The sequence below is a fragment of the Anabas testudineus genome, chromosome 13 (assembly GCF_900324465.2).
Source record: "Anabas testudineus chromosome 13, fAnaTes1.2, whole genome shotgun sequence".
NCBI lineage: Eukaryota > Metazoa > Chordata > Actinopteri > Anabantiformes > Anabantidae > Anabas > Anabas testudineus.
The window spans coordinates 25,783,984-25,806,118 of NC_046622.1; the positions used below are offsets into that span (position 1 = coordinate 25,783,984).

The window sequence follows — 22,135 nt, forward strand, 5'->3', positions numbered from 1 at the left end:
TTAGCTGGGTTTCAGTACCTGGACAGCCGTCTACAAGGAGGCTGGTGGATTTTCAGTCTACAACATGTATAAACATATACTTTGTCTCTTCAGCGAGATTTGTTTTGGGTTTAACATCACTGCATCACAAGCACACATACACACACCGTATGGTAAATATGATAAAACCTGTACTAATTAAAAACATAACTCAGAAATTAATATAACTAATAAGACATATTCTACTACAAGACAAATAACTAAATGAGCAGGATTTAAAACAACTGTTAAAATAATATTCTGGAAGTATTTTACATTGCACCAAATACTTCATGACATGATGACACATTTATACAGTATATCTTCTTACATAAATAAGTATAAGCACTATAAGTCACGTCCTTTCTGTTTTTAGGATGCTCTGATTGACATGGTGCGTCGCTCCAGGGTTCACTTTATCCACTGCCTGTTGCCGAAAGCAGAAGCAGTGGGAGGAGGCAGTGAGCCCCGTGTGTTGCATGGGGAAAGCCCTGACTCAGGCCTTATGACTTTGGATGTAACCCTCCTGAGAGCTCAGCTCAGAGGATCCAAGCTGCTGGATGCATTGCGGATCTATAGGCAAGGTAAAGAAGTACAAGAAGAAGCACTTTATTTACTGCCTAATATAAATATAATACAATACAGTGAGGGAAAAAATTATTTGAACCCCAGCTGATTTTGTAAGTTTGCCCACTAACAAAGAAATGATCAGTCTATAATTTCAATGGTAGGTGTATTTGAACAGTGAGACACAACAATGACAAAAAAAATCCAGAAAAATGCGTTTCAAAAAGAGTTATAAATTAATTTGCATTTCCACGAAGGAAAGAAGTATTTGATCCCTTCGAAAAACGTGCTTTAGTACTTGGTGGCAAAACCTTTGTTGGCAATCACAGAGGTCAGCCGTTTCTTGTAGTTGGCCACAAGGTTTGCACACATCTCAGGGGGGATTTTGGCCCACTCCCCTTTGCAGATCCTCTCCAATGTTTGGCAACTCGAACCTTCAGCTCCCTCCACAGATTTTCTATGGGATTAAGGTCTAGAGACTGACTAGGCCACTCCATGACCTTAATATGCTTCTTCTTGAGCCAGTGATTTGTTGCCTTAGCCGTGTGTTTTGGATCATTGTCATGCTGGAGTACCCAACCACGACCCTTTTCAATGCCCTGACTGAGGGAAGGAGGTTCTCACCCAACATTTGACGGTACATGGCCCCATCCATCCTCCCTTTGATGCGGTGCAATTGTCCTGTCCCCTTGGCAGAAAAACACCCCCAAAGCATAATGTTTCCACCTCCATATTTGACAGTGGGGATGGTGTTTTTGGAGTCATAGGCAGCCTTCCTCCTCCTCCAAACACAGCGAGTTGAGTTGATGCCAAAGAGCTCGATTTTGGTCTTATCTGACCACAACACTTTCACCCAGTCTTCCTCTGAATCAGTCAGATGTTCAGTGGCAAACTTCAAACGGGCCTGTAGATGGGCTTTCTTGAGCAGGGGGACCTTGCGGGCACAGCAGGATTTCAGTCCTTCACGGCGTAGTGTGTTACCAACTGTTTTTTTGGTGACTATGGTCCCAGCTGCCTTGAGATCATTGACAAGTTCCTCCCGAGTGGTTCTTGGCTGATTCCTCACCGTTCTCATTATCATTGAAACTCCACGAGGTGAGATCTTGCATGGAGCTCCAGACCAAGGGAGATTGGCAGTTAATTTATGTTTCTTCCATTTGCGAATAATTGCACCAACTGTTGTCACCTTCTCACCCAGCTGCTTGGCGATGGTCTTGTAGCCCATTCCAGCCTTGTGTAGGTCCACAATCTTGTCCCTGACATCCTTGGAAAGCTCTTTGGTCTTGGCCATGGTGAAGAGTTTGGAATCTGGATTGATTGATTGCTTCTGTGGACAGGTCTCTTTTATACAGGTAACGAGCTGAGAGGGCTGCCAATGTCAGCTCGTTACCTGTATAAGATCCACCTGGGAGCTAGAGAGCTTGCTGACGGATAGGGGATCAAATACTTATTTCCTTCATGGAAATGCAAATTAATTTATAACTCTTTTTGAAACGCATTTTTCTGGATTTTTTTTGTCATTGTTGTGTCTCACTGTTCAAATAAACCTACCATTGAAATTATAGCCTGATCATTTCTTTGTTAGTGGGCAAACTTACAAAATCAGCTGGGGTTCAAATAATTTTTTCCCTCACTGTATATATAATATAATTTATATAAAAGGGACGTTTAGGAATATCTGGGATTGGAACCGTAGGTACCTTTTTTGCAGCAAATAGTCTACATTTGAAATTTATGGTATACAATTTGTAATATGCAAACTTTTACACAAAGAAAAGTCTTCCTTAAACTAGAATATCCTAATAGTTTGGAATACCTTAACGATGTGCCAGTGCTAGAAATTTTTTTTTTTTTGCCTAACTTAACACGGGGTTTTGTTTACTTTAATAAAATGCTGACTAAGTCAAACCAATAATTTCCAACACCATAGTTTTTATTATCCGCAACTCCCATTTCCTCTTGCCTTGGCAGTTAGAAATCATTATTAACTTGCCTTAATCATGCAGCAAACTTTCATCTACTTAAGTGGAAGATGCTTATCTACCTAGTCCAGATTAGATTTTATTGCTCTACATTATATTTCTGAACCTTTCTTCCAAGTGTGATGTATAGTATTACTCAAATTATTTTATCTGAAGCCTTTTGAAATATTTTCTTTGGGTTGTATTATGGTTTGACAATACCGTTGGCTGAACTGTTGGTGGCTGGATAGTGTGGTGGTCGCCTTCCATGTGGAAGATCAGGGTTAGAATCCTGGCAGTGGCCTACCTCCTCTAAGGGTCCTTATTCAAGACTTCCTTACATTTACCCTGCCTTTCCCTTGTACCTCACTTGTAAGATAAGTGTTTGGATAAGTGTCTGCCAAATGACTAAAATGTAAATGTTCCACTGACAGTCATCTAACCTTGGTGCTCTCCTCTCTTCTCTGTTCCCTCCTTGCCTCCAGGATACCCAGACCACATGGTGTTCTCTGAGTTCTGTAGGCGCTTTGACGTGCTGGCACCACATCTGACTAAGAAGCATGGCCGCATTGTCACAGATGAGAAGAAGGTGAGCATTTCGCAGGGTTTGCCTCATACTTGGGCGTGTGCTATGATACATGTTTAGACAGGGACTGCTGCTATGAAAACATTTTTCTGGTAGAGTTTAAAAGTATTACTTATTGTTGCCCAGGGTTTCAAATTCGGTTCTCAAATAGTGAACACTGAAAGGTGTTCCAAAGAAACAATATTAGGCCTGCCGCTTTTTTACCTTGTATATAAATAGTGCTCGATCTTTTACGCTGATGATATAATTTTGTACATCTTTGGTGCCACCGCAGACCAGACCCCCTGCAGTTAACAGACTGCTTATGATGACCCTCAGGCCTCTCTGTTTAATTTGAAGCTTATTTTAAAATCCCAAAAAGACAGTTGCAATTGCATTCACATGAGCATGAACCACTGATGTCCCAAATTCCAATCATTTTCCAAATGGAGCTGCAACTTATACAGTCCAGAATTTAAAATACTCCAATTTGGTTAGACAGTTGACTATGCTCCAAAACTTACATTGAACATCTTACTCAATCTTACTTTTTTTTAAATCTATTACGGCTGATATACATCCTCATAACGATGAATTATATACCAACGTGGGTTGGTCTTTATTGGCATCCAGGAAGAATCCATATATTATCTTACATAGTATCTTCATCTGTAAGACCTTGTCTTGTAAGATCTCTTATTATTGTAATTAATTAATAATTAGCCTAATGTAGTCTGATCTTCACCAAAGTCACAAAAATCTACAAACACAATGTTATATGACAATATTATATAACAACTGGAGTCATGTAGGAGTGGACAACTATTTTTTTCAGCGATCGACTGCCGTATGCCTGATATGTCAGGTTTGTAATGCTTTTGTTAATTTTAAAATAATCAAACTGCTCACTTAGGAAGCCACACTGATTGACAATCAATTTCACATGCTGTTGTGCAAATGGAATAGACAACAGGTGGTGTTATTTCTTTGAAAGGGCCGCACAGCCCTCTATGGGCTTGCCAGAGGTAGCCTGATTGCCATTAGGTACCGAGATGAGATCCTCAGACCCCTTGTGAGACCATATGCCGGTGCGGTTGGCCTTGGGTTCCTCCTAATACAAGACATAGCTAGACCTCATGTGGCTGGAGTGTGTCAACAGTTCCTACAAGACAAAGGCATTGATGCTATGGACTGGCCCACCCGTTACCCAGACCTGAATCCAATTGAGCACATCTGGGACATCATGTCTCGCTCCATCCACCAACGCCAGGTTGCACCACAGGCTGTCCAGGAGTTGGCGGATGCTTTAGTCCAGGTCTGGGAGGAGATCCCTCAGGACACTATCCATCACCTCATCAGGAGCATGCCCAGGCATTGTAGGGAGGTCATCCAGGCACGTGGAGGCCACACACACTATGGAGCCTCATTTTGACCTGTTTTAAGGACATTACATCAAAGTTGGATCAGCCTGTAGTGTGTTTTTCAAGTTAAATTTTGAGTGTGACTCCAATTCCAGACCTCCATGGGTTAATAAATTTGGTTTCCATTGATAATTTTTGTGTGATTTTGTCAGCACATTCAACTATAAAACCAATAAAGTATTTAATAAGAATATGTCATTCAGTCAGATCTAGGTTGTGTTATTTTAGTGCTCCCTTTATTTGTTTGAGCAGTGTATATTTATTCTCCAATGAGGGGGGGTTGCCAAAACACTCCATCTGCTCCTGGTCCGGCACCTCTGACAAAATGTAGAACCCATTGTTGCCCCTGGTCTAGTCTTAAATGTAGAGAGGGTGTCTGGCTCCCAAACCTGAACTGGGAGCTGGTTCCCCAGGAGAGGAACTTGATAGCTAAAGGCTCTGCCTCCCATTATACATTTGGAAACTCTAGGAACCACAAGTAAACCTGCAGCTGAGAACGGAGAATTCTGCTTGGAAAATATGGTGAGGTTTTTAAGATAAGGTGGAGCTTGATTATTAAGGTGCTATATAAGTGAGGAGAAGAATTTTAAATTCAATTCTGGATTTTACAGGCAGCCAATGGAGAGGAGCTAACGTAGGAGAAATATGATCTCTCGTGCTAATTCCAGTCAGAACTCTGTCTGCCGCATTTTGGATTAGCTGGAGGATTTTTAAGGAGTTATTGGGACATCCTATTAATAATGAATTACAATAGTCCAGTCTGAAAGTAACAAATGCATGGACTAGTTTTTCAGCATCATTTTGATAGAGGAAGCTCCTAATTTTAGCAATGTAGCAAATAATAATAATAATATTGCCTAAGGGGGACATATATAGAGTGAAAAGAACCGGCCCAAGCACAGAACTCTTTGGAACTCTGTAACTTTTGTTACATGGAAGACTCATCATTACCTTACACATACTGGAATCTATTTATTACAATTTAAACCAGCTTCGTGCTGTTCTTTCAGTCCCATTAATATGTTCCAGTCTCTGGAATAGAATGTCGTGGTCTATAGTGTTGAATGCAGCACAAAAGATGTAACAAGACAAGTATAGAGAGAAGTCCATCGTTTTATGCTAAGAGAAGATTGTTAGTGACCTTTTCTAGTGCAGTTTCTGTACTATGATACAGGTGGTCATGTAATTGCTCTGCAGGTGGTCACATAATATCTTTGAAAATACTTTTTCAAGGGTTTGAGAGATAAGAGGCAGATTGGATACTGGTAAAGGTAAAAAATCTTTTAGCAGTCTAGTCAGGTTTGGGTCTAAGACAGGGACGATATTTTGTGGCCCCCGCCTTAATATGAAAGTTTAATGTTAGTGCGGAGTTTGACATTTTTAGCACTTTACAGTGTTGGTGCGGAGCTGAACGAACCAACCAATCACAGTGAGGTATATGGCTCTTGGGGGCGGGACATCAGTGGGGCTTAATGCGGGCAGAGAAACTTGTCTTAATGAGTGACAGCAGCGTTGCCATGGAGAGTTTTAAGCCGGGCTAGCGGCCTTGTTTCTATAAAGCACGCGCGGACATGCTCTGGACACTACGTTAATAGACACAGCAAACCTTCTTGCCACAGCTCGTATTGATGTGCCATCCTGGATGAGCTGCACTACCTGAGCCACTTGTGTGGGTTGTAGACTCTGTCTCATGCTACCACTAGAGTGAAAGCACCGCTAGCATTCAAAAGTGACCAAAACAGCAGCCACAAAGCAGCCAGTCTGTGGTCACTACCTACAGAACCACTCCTTTACTGGGGGTGTCTTGCTAATTGCCTATAATTTCCACTTGTTGTCTTTTTCATTTGCACAACAGCATGTGAAATTGATTGTCAATCAGTGTGGCTTCCTAAGTGGGCAGTTTGATTATTCAGAAGTGTGATTGACTTTTACATTGTGTTGTTTAAGTGTTCCCATTATTTTTTTGAGCAGTGTATTATTAGTCTTTCCAGGCTTTTCAAGATTTATGTAAATTTGTGGAACGCCACCCTCTTTTCAGCTTACGTGATGTCTGCTTTAAGCTGCAAATTTATGAACAGTAACATGAAGCTAGCCTCCTCTTATTCACTAGTTTCTGTTTTCAAAGGGGCAATAATATTGAGTATTGTTCAGATTGAGGCTGCAGTAATATTAAGAAGGTTGTTGACTTGTGCTGGAGTAAAGTTAAGTCGACTGTGAAACAGGGAAAGGAGAAACAATTTATTTTACATTCTGTTCAGGAAAGCATGACTAACCTTTATGAGTGGTAAGTTGGGCAACTGGAGGGAAGTAAAGTGTCTCTTTGTGTTAACATGTATTTTCAAAATGTATAAAGGTTCAAAAGTTTGGCTGGCTGAATGTGTGCATTTTTTGCACATGTCAGTTTATTGTGATATGTGAAAGCAACAGTTAAAAAGATTAGCCTCAGTCAGTTGAGAAGAAGGTAAAGGGATGATATTTTGGAAATTGTACACCTGTGTACTCTGTGTTTGTTTTCTTGCTTTTCCTGCTACTACCAAACAATCTTTATATAGACAATACTGCACATACAATACAATAAAATAAATCCACAATACAATACAACACAACTCCACCACAGCAAGTAATTTTTCATTATATTGCTTAGATACTATACTGTAGTGCCAGAAAAGAGCAGAGGTAAAATTGTGTGCTTCATGGTGCACAACATATTGTGCAAAGATGTGAAGGTAATTTCTTCAGGTTACTCTACTGATCTGGAGAACTTAATAGTAAAATACCATCCCTTCTTACTTCCAAAGGAATTTTCATCTGTCAAAGGCTTTACCTTCAAATCTGCAAATCTGAAGAATGTCCTGTGCCATTACCACAAACACATCAGCTGTGCAATGTGCAGCGCAGCCATGCTGAATGATCATGCCACAGCTTCTGAATTGGATTTAGGGCCAGACTTTGACTAGACCAGGCATCAGTCCACAGATTATTTGCCCAAAAGCCTTTGTGTTCTTTTTGGTCAGCAGTTGCCTTTGCACATTCCACAAAAGACATTTTTGCCAAGTTTGTTTATTATTGTTGAATAGCTCTGTCTATAACGTATTGTGTTTTCCATTCCTTTCATATTAAGCAGATCTGGGGTAAACGTGTTTGTTCATTTGAAAAACCTAGTCATGGGATTTTGCAGAACTAAGGCCCAGAACTAATTGGGTCTGTTTTTTCTTTATCCGTCTATTAACTGATAACGTTTTGTTGGTTTCCAGGCAGTGGAGGAGTTGCTAGAGTCCTTGGAACTGGAGAAGAGCAGCTATCACATGGGGTTATGCAGGGTGAGAAACACATGCACACTTTTTATCTAATTATACATATATGGACCATAATCTATAAATGTATCCAATTACCATAATCATGTAACTTTTCAAACTATAGTTCTGTATTTTTCTCAGATAAAACCCTTGATTTTAATCAGGCACAGAAAATCCATGTTATATAAACAATACTAGAAATGCTAAAAAGAACAATTTTACTTAGTATTTTAAATTTGCATGTTAAAGCAGCTTAGTGACATGTAAAACAATAAAGCACTAATTGAAAAATAAATAACTATTGCCTTTTTCACTGTGTTTTTAGTATTTTTTTATATTTATATTGCAAAACACATGTTGAGAAAAAGAAACTGCTAATTAAAGTAGGAGAATGCAAAGGTTGCAAATGCAAAGGCCCTTTTAATGCCATTATTTTTTAACTGTAGCATTCCCTAAATCTGCAGAAGCACACGGTGCAAAATCTTCCAAGCCATGAAATGTGTCAAATGGTAAAACAGAGTTCCCCTGAATAAGAAATACAACCTGGAGCACTGATTTCTGAAGGGTTTTATGGGCCATTGGGATAAGAGTGACACTGGATGGACCAGTATCAGCAAGCCTGTGACTGGCAATCAGTGACTACAGACCTTTATGTCCTTTCACTCTATATCCACAAAGCCAGTTATTAACACTCTTTTGTTGCAATATTTAGATTGATTGCAAGAGAGACAGTTATTGTTAAAAGCTTTAACCATGTCAGTTATAGTAACAGTGGACACATTTTTATATAATCAATCAATAACATATATATATATGCTGCGCTAACATGGTTCCGCTGCTGACATTTTCCAGTTTGTGCCAGAAGCACTCTTAATATGTACAGTATGGCTAGAGAAAGTACAGGAAAAAGTTATTATTATGCTGTGCGCAGAGGTTCAGGAGCAGGTAAAATAAATGTGATGTTTTGCAAATATTTATTTTTCATTGTTCGGTGACGTAGTGCTTTTTTCCAATTGAGGCTTACTTTTTAAATTCATGTCAAGGCTCTGATACACGCTCTGACAGTCCAAAGGCGATATAAGGATGACGGCTCATGACATCTTCTGTTTGCTACGTGGATAGTTTAAGTTCTGCTTTTTAATTCATTTGAAAAAGACCTTCAACTTGGCGTGTTATTTATTTATTTTGTGTCATAATTTATTTGAGAGTTCAAAATGTGTTCTTTACATAAATGAAATTTAATTTTCTCTGTAGCACTGTTTCTTATGACACACAAATGTCATAAGAAACACACTTTAGTTGTTTATACAAAGGGTAAAGGTAAAAAAAAAAAAAAAACAATATTTTCATTTTAGATGTCAAAAATTATTTGCGGCGCCCAGTGGGTTTTTTTCCGTGGAAACTGGGTCCAAATGGCTCTTTGGGTGTTCAAGGTTGCCGACTTCTGGTTTAGTAAAATGAAAGAAAAGAACCACTACCAGAAAGGATCCACTCCATCACAAATACAAAATAATAATAATAATAATGAAATTGGTCAATGATCGTCCAGAGTGGAATGTATTGCATTGGAGTGTAGACAGAAAAACACGACAAAAAGACAGAAGGAATGGACAGGTGCTTAAACAGTGCCTGAGGAAGCACCCATGCTACTCTTGACCATCCCATAGACACACCCTCCCAAGCCTTACATACTGAGGTCACTCTGTGGAATCTATTATCCAGGATGTCAAGGAGTGATCTACCCCCATCCCCTCCAACTTGTGGGACTCAAGGATCTCAAAATGCCTTCAAGGTGCTTAAGCCTAAACATTCTGCAATATTCTGGGACGGCAGTAGATCAGGGGGTAGACCAGTTGTCTATGAACCCCAGAGTGAGTGATTTGAATCCCGTTTTTTTCATTAAAAGCAAATGAAGGCTTTTTGAAGGCAAATAAATTGAATGCTTACTATTCAATGGCAATGGCATTGGCAAAATGGCAAGTCATTCTTCTGATCTTAACCAAGTAGATTAGCTTTTCACTTAACTAAAGACAAAACTGAAGGCATTCGAGACTTATAATTGAGTTACTTTGCAAATTCATAAAAACTATGTCACTGTCCAGAACCATCTGGGTCTAACTGTATATTAAGCTGAGACGTATGACCTAATGCTCCCTTTCCATCACCAGGTGTTCTTCCGGGCGGGGATTCTTCCTAGGTTGGAGGAGCAGCGTGGTGTTCAGACTAGGCGGAACATCTCTGTGTTCCAGGCAGCCTGCAGGGGATACCTTGCCAGACAAGCCTTCAAGAAGAGGAAGGTAAGACTGCAACACTAGACTGAGTAACTTTAACATATATGTTGGTGTTAAAGGTGTTGGGGTCGGTTACAGTATGTCATTGAAGCTTTTTTAAAATTTTATTTTAGATTAAAATATATTTTAATGGATTCTTTTTAAGGAACGAATTGGGAACCAACAAACCTTGGTACCACCTGTTATTGAATATAGCGTAAACTTGGCACAGAATACAAGATACACCATGAGCTCTATAAAAAAAAAAAATCTATTATTTACTGGAAGGTTGTATCTTCTGTGTGTAATCTGTTTTACAACTCTCAAAAATAAAGAAATTGAATTGTCCTTGTAATTAACAAAAATTAAAGCCAAGCCTTATGATACTGGTTGTCCGTACTATATTGTTAAGATAGAAGACAATTACAGCTGTTGTGTATTTGGCCTTTAAATTTTAAATAACTTTTATGGACCATCTATTTGTGGGTTTAAGGAATTATAAGACATTTACATTTAATAATTTGGAAGATGAGTTTATCCAAAGCAACCTACAGGCGAGATACAAGGAAAGCACAATATCTAAGCAAAGGGAAAAAAGTGAAGTAATGAGAGCACAGAGTAGTAATTACTTTTGATCACATATAATCTAAACTAAAAATAATACTTCCCTGGTAATCTGCCGCCATTCTGTGAAAAGCAGACAGTCCTAAATGGATGGAAATTGAGCTGTCAGTATACTCTCAGAACATTAATTAGGCCTTTATTGATTTAGACTGATTGATAGGGATTTGTAAGGGAGGTAGAGCATAGTGATTTTGAATTGTCAGCTGACGACAATATGTGATTATCTTGATGATGAAAATCCACAGGACACCCTTTATCAAAACTACAGCTTTCAGAAAATGACAACTAAAACTATATTTAAAATTCCTGTCAAAATTAACACTGATCAAATCCACAGTTTGTAAACAGATGGTTTATGAAGACTAAATTTTTTTTCCATTGACTGTATAAAATAAATAAATTATCAAGCTCAAATTTAGTTTAGTTTAACTGTGCTCCCTCTGTCTACTTTTATGATTACATTGAGAGATTTAGTGGACCTGATTAAAAAGCCAGTCACTGATATGAAAAGGTAAGTAATTACCAATTTATTGGTACAATGGCCAATTGATATGCGGGTGTGGGGGGGATTGGTTTCAGGAGAGTGGAGTATTCTGGGAATGTTGTCTTGAGAGACAATATGGCAGATACCAGGTGCGTTCTGGGGTTCCTAGGGCTGGAATGCAATGCGAGGTCTGACAATCTGGCAATGTCTGGAAGACTGAGGGCAACTTAAAAATGTAGCAGAAGAGACAGGCGAAATCAATGAAGGATATAAAGCTGGAACAGGGAAAACAGGGCTGATAAAAGTCACTGATAAAACAAAAGAATGCACAGGAGGTGCAGAATCCAATCATGACAAGATCATATTTATGCAGAAATAGAGAAAATTCTAAAGGGTTTGCAAAGTTTATACCACCACTATACAGTGCTGTAAAAAAGAATTTGCCTGCTGCCTTTTTTTTTTTTTGCACACCTAAATGATTCAGATCATCAAACTAATTTTAATATTACACAAAGATAACACAAGTAAACACCAAATACAGTTTTTAAATATTATTTTATTTATTAAGGGGCAAAAAGGCTGTCCAAACAAGCCTGGCCCTATGTGAAAAAGGTATTGCCCCTTGTGTCACAGCTGCTGCATTGAAGCTTTTGTGACAGCTGTGAATAAGTCTTTCACATCAGTGTGGAGGAATTTTGGCCCACTGCTCTTTGCAGAATTGTTTTAATTCAACCCAATCGGAGGGTTTTCTAACACGAATGGCCTGTTTAAGGTCATTCCACAGCATCAAATTTAAGTCCAGACGCTGACCAGGCCACTCCAAAACCCACATTTTTTTTAACTCGTCAACTCTTATGTGAATTACTCTGTTTCTTATGTGTTCTTCAATTTCTTCAGATTAAAGCATGATGTGTTTTTGAGATGTTTTAACGTTTAATTTTGTAAGACAGCTTCTACAGTGGCAAGAAAAAGTATGTGAACCATTTGGAATTTCATGCATAATTGTCTCATAAAATGTGATCTGATCTTCATCTAAGTCAAGACTAACAAATATAATGTGCCTAAAATAATAACATTCTGATCTTTCATGTAATATCTCACTTGTAAGTCGCTTTGGATAAAAGCGTCTGCTAAATGACTAAATGTAAATATATTATTATTGAGAACAACTATAAGTTATAAAAAAGGAAAGGTTTTAAGCCTTAAATGAAGCCTTAGTCTTAAATGTAAAGAGGGTGTCTGCCTCCTGAACCTGAACTGGGAGCTGGTACCACTGGAGAGGAGCTTGAGACAAGACAATGAATGGACTGATAGAAGAGCATGTCACCACCATAAAACAAAACTTTGTGGCTCAGTGATAAATGCTTCAAAAAACCCCTCGGTGTTTAATGTCACAAACCTCACATTTTACAGACACAAAGGGAAAACCCCCAAATGCAGTATGCTTCTCTTTACAACTGTTAACACATGTACCACACAATAATCAATATTGCCTAACATTGTTGCATGCTTGTGTGACAGATTCAGGATTTGGCTATTCGCTGCATCCAGAAGAACATAAAGAAGAATTATGGTGTCAAAGACTGGCCATGGTGGAAGCTCTTCACCACAGTCAGACCTCTGATAGAGATGCAGCTCACTGAGGAACAGATTCGTGGAAAGGATGTGCGTACACATACACACTCACACACTATACTGGTGCATATCTATAATAGTATCTATAATTTAATTGTAAATATTTCTAAATATTAAATTCAGTTAAACTCAATTCAGATTTAAGCTTTTAAAATATGGTATTGTGAGGTAAGATATGATGGAGCTTGATTGTTAAGTGCTTTATATATGAGGAGATGGATTTTAAATTCTATGTTGGATTTTACATGGAGCCCAAATAGAATAACCTCACTTCTTTTGAGGAGTAGAACATTCAGCCCTCTATGTCTTTTAAGCATGCTTGTTTGACATGATTTGTTTCATCTGGTTTCATTGATATACAGTGCCTATAAAAGTATTCACTCCTTTGGATGTTTCATTCTTTTATTGACAATATAATTCTATCATGGTCAATAAAAGTTGCCAACTTTGACAAAAAAAAAAAGAAAAATACCTCATTAATGTCAAAGTGAAAACTGGATGCTATAAAGGATAATGTCAATTAAATACAAATATGTAAGGTGAAACCAGTTTTTGCATTAATATTCATCCCCTTCAGGTCGGTATTGGTAGATGCACTTTCAGCTGAAATCACAGCATGGAATCTGTGTGGGTAGGTCTTAGTTAGTCTTGCACATCTGGACATTGGAATTTTATGCCATTCTTCTTTGCAAAACTGCTCAAGCTCTGTCAGTTTGCGTGGGGATGGGGTGTAAACAGCCAAGTCCATCCTCATATTCTCTATTTGATTTATGGCCTGGGCTTTGACTCGGCCACTTCAGAACATTCACCTTGTTGTCGGTAAACCATTTCTGTGTAGCTTTTGCTGTATGCATCGGGTTATTGTATAGCTGAAAAACAAATCTTCTTTCAAGCCGTAGTTGTCTTGCTGACTGAATAAGATTGTCCTCCAGTATTGTCCTATATTTTGCCACATGCATCTTACTCTCTACCTTAACAAGCCTCACAGGGCTGGTTGCCGAGAAGCATCCCCACAGCATGATGCTGCCACGACCGTGTTTCACAGTGGGGATGGTGTGTTTGTGGTAATGTGCAGTGTTTGGTGTGCGCCTTGTCTGATGGACCATTTTGGTCTCATCAGACCAAAGAACCTTCTTCCACTTGACCATGAAGTCTTTCACATGCCTACTGGCAAACTCAAGTTGTGATTTAACATGACTTTTCTTCAACAGTGGCTTTCTCTTTGCCACTCTCTCATTAAGCTTTTGCTGGTGAAGAACCCAGGCATCAGTTGTTGTATGTGCAGTCTCTCCTATCTCGGTTGCTGAAGCTTGTTACTCCCTGAGAGTAGTCACCGTTTTGCACTGTCACTCAGTTTGTGTGGACAACCTATTCTAGGCAGATTTAGACATGCTATATTCCTTCCATTTTTGATGATGGATTTCTCTGAACCCCGGGCGATGTTTAGCGCCTTGGAGATTTTTTAATTACCTGTTATCTGAGTTGCTGAGTGTTCTTTTGTCTCCATGGTCTAATGGTAGCCAGGAATACTGGTTAACCACTGGTTAACCACTAACCAACTAGACTTTCTAGACACGTGTATTTTTACTGCAATCACTTGAGACGAATTCACTGCACTTAGGTGATCCCCATTTCACTAATTGTGGGACTACTAGCACCAAATATCTGGACCTCTGTTGAATTAGATCAGTCATTTTAAAGGGTGTAAATAATAATGCAAACACTGATTTTACCTTACATGTTTTTATTGAATTGACATTATTTTGTAGAAACCTGTATTAACTTAGAGTAATAATAATAATAATGATAATAATGATAATAATATTAAGGTTTTTTTATTTTTTTATTTTTTTTAAAGTGACCAACTTTTATTGACCATGATAGAATTATAATGACAATAAAAGAATGAAACATCCAAAGGAGTGAATACTTTTTATAGGCATTGTATATTGCTTTGTTCCATGTACAAGTGGTGCTTCTGTACTATGATGTTTTATAAATCCTGACTGGATATCTTTATACAGGTAGGGTCAAATAATAGGTTTCACTACAGCAAGCGTTAAAGCCTGTGGCACACAGTAGTAGTTATTAAAGATAACAGGCTACATACCACAGACAAAGTATTTGTGTGTGTGTTTAGGCCAAGTATTTGATGGGGTATTCTATTTTCCTCCCACAGCTGACAGTTAGTTCTTAATGTTAATCTTAATCTTGATTGTAGTTGTCAGTGCAGATATGATTGGTTGTCTGTCCACATGTGTCTGTTTAAATGTCTGAGTTGCAGCATGGAGTAGGCTTTATCTTATCCATTTTGACCCAGGACCTTCTAAATCATGAGGTCGGGAATTTGCCTTTGCCACATTACCTCAGACCAAATGCTAGCTTTATGGATACAACAAGGAGCCACACTCCTTTCCTGCTGCCTGCAGAATTACCAAATATTGTTATATACCGATAGGTAATTTCAATGCTTGCAAGACACAAAAATGTTTTAGATAACATTAATGCCAACTTCACCTAATGTGCAAATTTATTATTCTACATCAATGTGCAAATTGTGTGAAGACGTGTAACCACAGCCATAAAAACAAACTGTCAGTCTTGAAAAAGTCAAATTTAGTCAAGGAGTTGACCTTTTGGGTTTTTCAGTTTTTGAAGCTATCAACATTTAACAGCCAACAGTGGCATTGCACTTTGAATTAGTTCTGAATTGGCATCAGCCTCCTGTCATATTTGCTGCCTTATGGTGAGCTGTCCATGCTGTACACTGACTCCTGCCCAGTGTCCGATAGGCTTAATCCTTCTGATGGATTTTTGATAATATATATCAGGCTGAACTATATGTATTGCCAAACTCATAGATAGTAGACAGTGAAACACCCAGTACACCTCTAGGATTAAGCAAATAAAAGAATAGAGTACAATTACTTTATACAGTTATAAATTCACCTTTTATATCCTCACATCAAACCATCCTGTCTGTCATTAACATGACACTGTGTTTCCCTGTCAGGAGGAGATACAGCAGCTGAAGCTGAAGCTAGAGAAAGTGGAGAAAGAGAGGAATGAGCTCAGACTTAACAGTGACCGCCTCGAAAGCCGGGTAAAACACTCACAAACACAACTCTTCAGCTCAGTGATCCAACGATGGTGGAATGAGCTGCCAAACTCTGCACGCTCAGCCACCTCACTTGCAATTTTTAAAAAACTGCTGAAAACAGAACTCTTCTGCATCTTCCTTTGCTCTTTTATACTCACATCTCTTGAAACAGAAACACTTTTTTGATAGCTCTTTGCTTTGATGTTTTTTCTCCTTGACTGAGATTTTGTTTGCTTGCCTTGTTCCTTACTTGAAAGTCACTTTGGATAAAAGCGTCTGCTAAATAACTAAATGTAAATTTAAAATGTAAAACACACAGTCATGTACAGAGAAAGAATTAACTCATTTCAGAAAATTATACATAATTATGTAAGAATAAATCTGATCACTTATGAGGTGAAAGCTTTCATGTTTGCTTAATTGGTTTGTAGTACGTTAAACTTTAAAAACAAAAACAGAAAGCATCTTAATAAATAAATAGAAGAATCTTAAAGATAGGAAAAATGTTATCATTTTGATAAGCTTCTGCAAGGTCATAACAGTTTCTCCCGTTTAAAGTTGCATTAGCTTTTCGCCAAGTCTTCTCCCGCACATGCCAAAGATTCTCAATGAGTTTAAGGTCTGGACTCTGTGGAGGCCATTAGTTATATTCAGGTAGTCAGCTCACCTCATTCTTTGGGCACATAACGTTCCTGAACCTTGAGCTTGTGCTCTAGGCACTAGGCATTGTCACTCCACCCATCTCTCCATTTACCCATCACTCTGGACCACATGGCATTCTTTCATTGGACAGTTTTTGACCGAATTTTAGTAGTTTCTGCAATTTCCTTACATGTACTCTTTGCTTGATGCTTTGCTTGATTTTCCATAACCACAGGATGTGTATTCTGACATGGTTATTTAAGAAATTAGAAGCTAATCACTGCATCAGTTAGGGTTAAATAACTTGTTGCCAGCTGAAAAACAATCACATAATTAACCAATGGGAGGCTCTTACCTACAGTGGCAAGAAAAACTTTGTGAACCTTTTGAAATTTCATGGTTTTCTGCATGAATTTGTCATAAAATGTGCTCTGATCTTCATCTAAGTCACAACAACAGAAAAACACAGTCTGATTAAAATAATACTACACAAACATTATATGTTTTCATGTTTTTATTGAACATAACATGTAAACATTCACAGTGCAGGGTGGAAAAAGTATGTGAACCCCTAGCCTAATGACTTCTCCAAGAGCTAATTGGAGCCAGGAGTGAGCCAACCTTGAGTCCAATCAGTGTGATGATATTGGATGTATTGCTGAAAGCTGTACTGCCTCTTTAAAAACACACACCAGTTTTGGGTTTACTGGTTTCAAGAAGCACTGTCTGATGTGAACCATGCCTCGCAGAAAAGACATACTATTATTGTTGACTTGCGTGAAGCTGAAAAGGGTTACACAAGGATCTCCATAAGGCTTGACGTTCATGTGTCCACGGTAAGACAGACTGTCTACAAATGGAGAAAGTTCAGCACTGTTGCCACTCTCCCTAGGAGTGGTTGTCCTGTAAAGATGACTGCAAGAGCACAGCGCAGAATGCCGAATGAGGTAAAGAAGCATCCTAGAGTGTCAGCTAAAGACTTACAGAAATCTCTGGCACATGCTAACATTTTTGTTGACACATCTACAATAAGGAAAACAGAGGAAGCCATTGCTGTCCAAAAAAAATATTGCAGCACGTTTGAAGTTTGCAAAAGAGCACCTGGATGTTCCATAGCACTAAGATAAGATAAGATAAGATAGACTTTCCCTTGAGTTACCCCCGTGTTGCAGACTACCACATCAGACACAGTCACGCAGCCTCACAAACTGTGGCCTGTCTGTGAGGTAGTTAATGTTGGTCCACGCCTGCCACCTCTAGCTTCCTCCTCAGCAGTGATGGCTGGATGGTGTTAAAAGCACTGGAGAAATCAAAAAACATGACTCTCACAGTGCTCCCAGGGGACTCCAGGTGAGACAGGGCCCGATGCTGCAGGTAGATGATGGCGTCATCTACTCTGATGCCTGGTTAATATGCAAACTGCAGCGGGTCCAGTGCTGAGCTTACCTGGTTGCGGAGGTGGCTGAGGACGATCCTCTCCATAGCCTTCATCAGGTGGGAGGTTAAGGCGACGGGTCTGAAGTGGTTCGGCTCCTTAGGATGAGGTACTTTTGGGACCGCAACCAGGCAGGAAGTCCTCCAGAGTTCTGGTATTTTCTCGTGGCTAATGCTTATGTTGAATATGGACAGGACCACCTCACAGAGCTGGTCTGCACACTCCCTGAGGAGCCTGGAGCTGATGTTGTCAGGGCCTGTTGTCTTCCTGGCCTTTGTCCTCCTTAACTCCCTCCTAACCTGGTTCAGAGTGAGGCAGGCGGGGGTGGACGGTGGCTGGTCTGGAGTCCCTTTGTTGCGGTCGGAAGAAGGGCAGAGTGGACTGCTTGGTGCTGAGGTGTGAACAGCTGCAGCTGGGAGGAGATGCCTGGACTAGAAAGGTGTGAAGAGGGGCTGTGTGGATGGAGACTGGGGGCTGGGCAGAATCAAATCTGTTAAAGAACAGGTTCAGTACATTTGCCCAGGCTTGGTCACCTGTGATGGCCTGGTAACCATTTCCAGCCTCACCGTGGCCTGAGATGTGTTTTAGACCTTTCCACACATCATGGACGTTGTTCTGTTCCAGGCGATGCTCCAACTTCTTCCTGTAGCTGTCTTGCACCTGATTTTGTATTTCAAATCCCTCTGTACTCTGCGGATTTCCTCAGAGAGAAAGGCCTTCTTTCTCTCATTTAGTAAGGCCTTTAGCTCAGGACTGACCCGGGGCTTATTGTTGGAGAAACACCGCACTGTCTTTGCTGGCACAGTGTTTTCCACACAAAAATGTATGTAGTCTGTGATGCAGTTTGTAAGATGTCCTCAATGTCCTCCCCATGTGGACTGCAGAGAACGTCCCAGTCTGTGGTGTTAAAACAGTCCTTTAGTTGCTCTGTTGCCACCTCAGTCCAGATCTTCACCGTCTTAACCTGTGGTGTCTGCTGTTTCACCACTGGAGTGTGGTGGAACAGGGGAGAGATGAACCAGGTTGTAGTCAGAGCATCCTAAAGGGTGGAGGGGGGCAGAAGTATATGCGTTCTTGACGTTAGCATATAGAAGGTCCAGAGTTTTATTATCCCTTGTGTGGCAGTTTACATACTGGGTAAAATTGGACAGGGTGGCTGAGAGGGGGATGCAGGCATGATTAAAATCCCCAGAGAACAGAATCAGGGCCTGCGGGTGTTGTGTCTGCAGCTGGGCCACGGTGCTGTGCACGCGCTTACACGCCACAGTGGCATCGGCTGACAGAGGGATGTAAACGGCGACTACCAGTATATGGGAGAACTCCCGTGGAAGGTAGTACGGCCGAACGCTGACTGCCACCAGTTCAATGTCCCTGCTACAGTGTTGTCCTTTGACAGCGATGTGGTCCGGTGTTATGCCGAGTTTTGCATGCCTGCCGACAGACCATCTGTCGTTCACGAACACAGCCAGTCCGCCGCCTGTATTCTTTTCGCTCTGCGCCACGCTCCGGTGCACCCGCACCAGCATAAATCCATCAACAGAGACCACGGAGTTTGGTGTTTCTTGGTTGAGCCACGTCCCATAATTTACCATAATAACGGATGGTAGATATGGCTTGTACCTCCGTCTTCTCTCCCGGCGTTTAACTCCAGCTCTGCAGCCTTGTCGTTTTCCCCGTATCTCTGCTGGAATCTCTGGCTTTTCAGCATGGAGAAACTCAGCTTGGCCAAGAGCTAACAGCTGGTCTTGAGTGTAAACAATGGAACCCCAAACATTTGGTTAAGGTTATTGCTGCCAAAGAAGGGTCAACCAATTTCCAAGTCCAAAAGTTCACATACTTTTTCCACCCTGTACTGTGAATGTTTACATGTTATGTTCAATAAAAACATTAAAACATATAATGTTTGTGTACTATTATTTTCAGCAGACTGTGTCTTTGTATTGCTGTGAGTTAGATGAAGATCGGAGCACATTTTATGACAAATGAATGCAGAAAACCATGAAATTCCAAAAGGTTCACAAAGTTTTTCTTGCCACTGTATTTGCTTAGTTAAATCCAGGGGGTGACTGTTTCTTTGGATGGGTAAAGTGTAGAAGAGTAATTCAGTGTGTCACACACTGACAAAATAGTAGCACAAGCACAACATAGCACTGTGATTTAAGAGGTGCAACACACATACAAGTTTTACAGAGAGAAAAGGGAAGAACTGCATTTGCATCCAGTGTTATGTTAAACTAACAAGGAAATGTAATGGTAAGAATGATAATAGCAAGAGCATTATATGATTCAGCAACTCATATTCATAACACCATAAATCCCCATCATGTCTTAAAACACACTGGAATCAAGCTTAAGTGTGTGTGTGCGTGTGTGCGTGCGTGCGTGCGTGCATGTTTTTCCATCAGATCACAGAGCTTTCAACAGAACTGGCTGATGAGCGGAACACAGGGGAGACTGCCTCTCAGCTGCTGGAGACTGAAACTTCTGATAGACTCCGTCTGGAGAAGGACATGAAGGACTTGCAGGTAGTAACATTTGTTTGGTTTAGAAAAGTTTCATATTTCACAAATTGAGCCTGATGAATCCTGGCGTTGTCATCTTGGAATATGCCTGTGCCATCATGGAAAAGCAAAATCCATTGATGGAATAACCTGGCCATTCAGTATATTCAGGTAGTCAGCTGACCTCATTATTTGAGTACATAATGTTGCTGAACCTAGACCTGACCAACTGCAGGAACCCCTGATCATAGCACTGCCCCACAGGCTTGTACGGTAGGCACTAGGCATAATGGATGCATCACTTCACCCATCTCTCTTCTTACCCCATCACTCTGTAATAGGGTAAATCTGGACTCACACAACATGACCTTCTTCCATTGGACAGTTCTTAACCCAGTTTTAGTAGTTTCAGCAGATATTTTCTTTTCTCGATGCATGCCAATAATTTGACCCTTTTCCTTGACGGCAGGATGTGTCTTCTGATATGGCGGTTTAATAAATAAGAAGCCTCACTGCATCAGTTAGTGTTAAATAACTTGTTGCCAGCTGAAACATAATCATCCATGCTTACCAAGCTGACAGCTGCCATACAGTACATGTCAGCGGTAAGTAGCCAGGAGAAATGAGGAATCGAACCACACACCCTGGGGTTCGTAGACAACTGCTCTATTACCTGAGCTACTGCCGACCTATATGTGAAAATGCAGTATCTATGGACACATACTGTAGTTGTTTACATTGTCATAGAAACCACACATTTCTCATCCACCAGACTAAGTTTGACAGCATGAAGAAAAAGATGGAGTCAATGGAAATGGAGGTGATGGAGGCTCAACTTATCAGAGCATCTGAATTAAATGGAGAGATTGATGATGACAACACAGGTCAGACACATTTCAACACACATACATGATGCAGACAAACAAAAATAGCTGATGACTAAAGCTGGTTTATGTCATGCTTTTGGATATTTATCTTTGTATGGTGACCTGTATGGTGTACTCGACTTCTATCGTGTTTTATTATCCCTTATTTTAATTCTGCTGTTTTGCTTTTATCTGTACGGTGACCTTGAGTGTCATGAAATGTTCCCCTTAAAATAAATAAATATATTATTACCAAACTGACATGAAGCATACTGTGACTTTGAGTTTGTTAACATGACAGGTGGAGAGTGGAGGCTGAAATATGAACGAGCCCTCAGGGAGATTGAGTTCACTAAAAAGAGACTGCAACAGGAGTTTGATGACAAGCTGGAGGTGGAGCAACAGAACAATCGGCAGCTGGAGAGGAGGGTGAGAGAATTACACATTTATACATCATCTATTATAATTTTGTATTTGTGTAACTGTAACACAATGACTATCATTTAATTAAAAAAATTCAAGTTGAATTCAATGAAGGCGGACTTTTAAAACCCTTGGTGCAACATACATCCAAGTTTAGAATCTAATTTGCTTGTTTTATTACCACAATCCAAATATTAGCAATTATTTGCATTCATGAGAGCTGGTGATAGCAGTGTTGCTACGTTAGTCAGTGGACCCACCACTTTGTTCTATAATGAAACAGCTAGTGGATGGATTGCTTTGCGTTCTGTGTGTTTATATTGCCTA

At 39.9% G+C, this 22,135-nt stretch overlaps 1 protein-coding gene across 5 annotated transcripts in view; it reads left to right on the forward strand.

The window, feature by feature from the left end:
• The window catches only part of myo18ab (myosin XVIIIAb), a 145,847-nt gene that overhangs the window by 70,073 nt on the left and 53,639 nt on the right, over window positions 1-22,135 (forward strand). For all 5 annotated transcript variants that reach the window (XR_003299023.1, XM_026364021.1, XM_026364045.1 and 2 more), the window contains 9 exons: window positions 395-602; window positions 3,032-3,135; window positions 7,787-7,852; window positions 9,997-10,125; window positions 12,728-12,871; window positions 15,855-15,944; window positions 20,424-20,543; window positions 21,292-21,403; window positions 21,687-21,814. Coding sequence is in view for 4 of the 5 variants with exons in the window: in XM_026364021.1 (XP_026219806.1) it covers window positions 395-602; window positions 3,032-3,135; window positions 7,787-7,852; window positions 9,997-10,125; window positions 12,728-12,871; window positions 15,855-15,944; window positions 20,424-20,543; window positions 21,292-21,403; window positions 21,687-21,814 (1,101 nt within the window). In the remaining variant the exon portion in view is untranslated. The remainder of the gene's footprint in view (window positions 1-394; window positions 603-3,031; window positions 3,136-7,786; window positions 7,853-9,996; window positions 10,126-12,727; window positions 12,872-15,854; window positions 15,945-20,423; window positions 20,544-21,291; window positions 21,404-21,686; window positions 21,815-22,135) is intronic.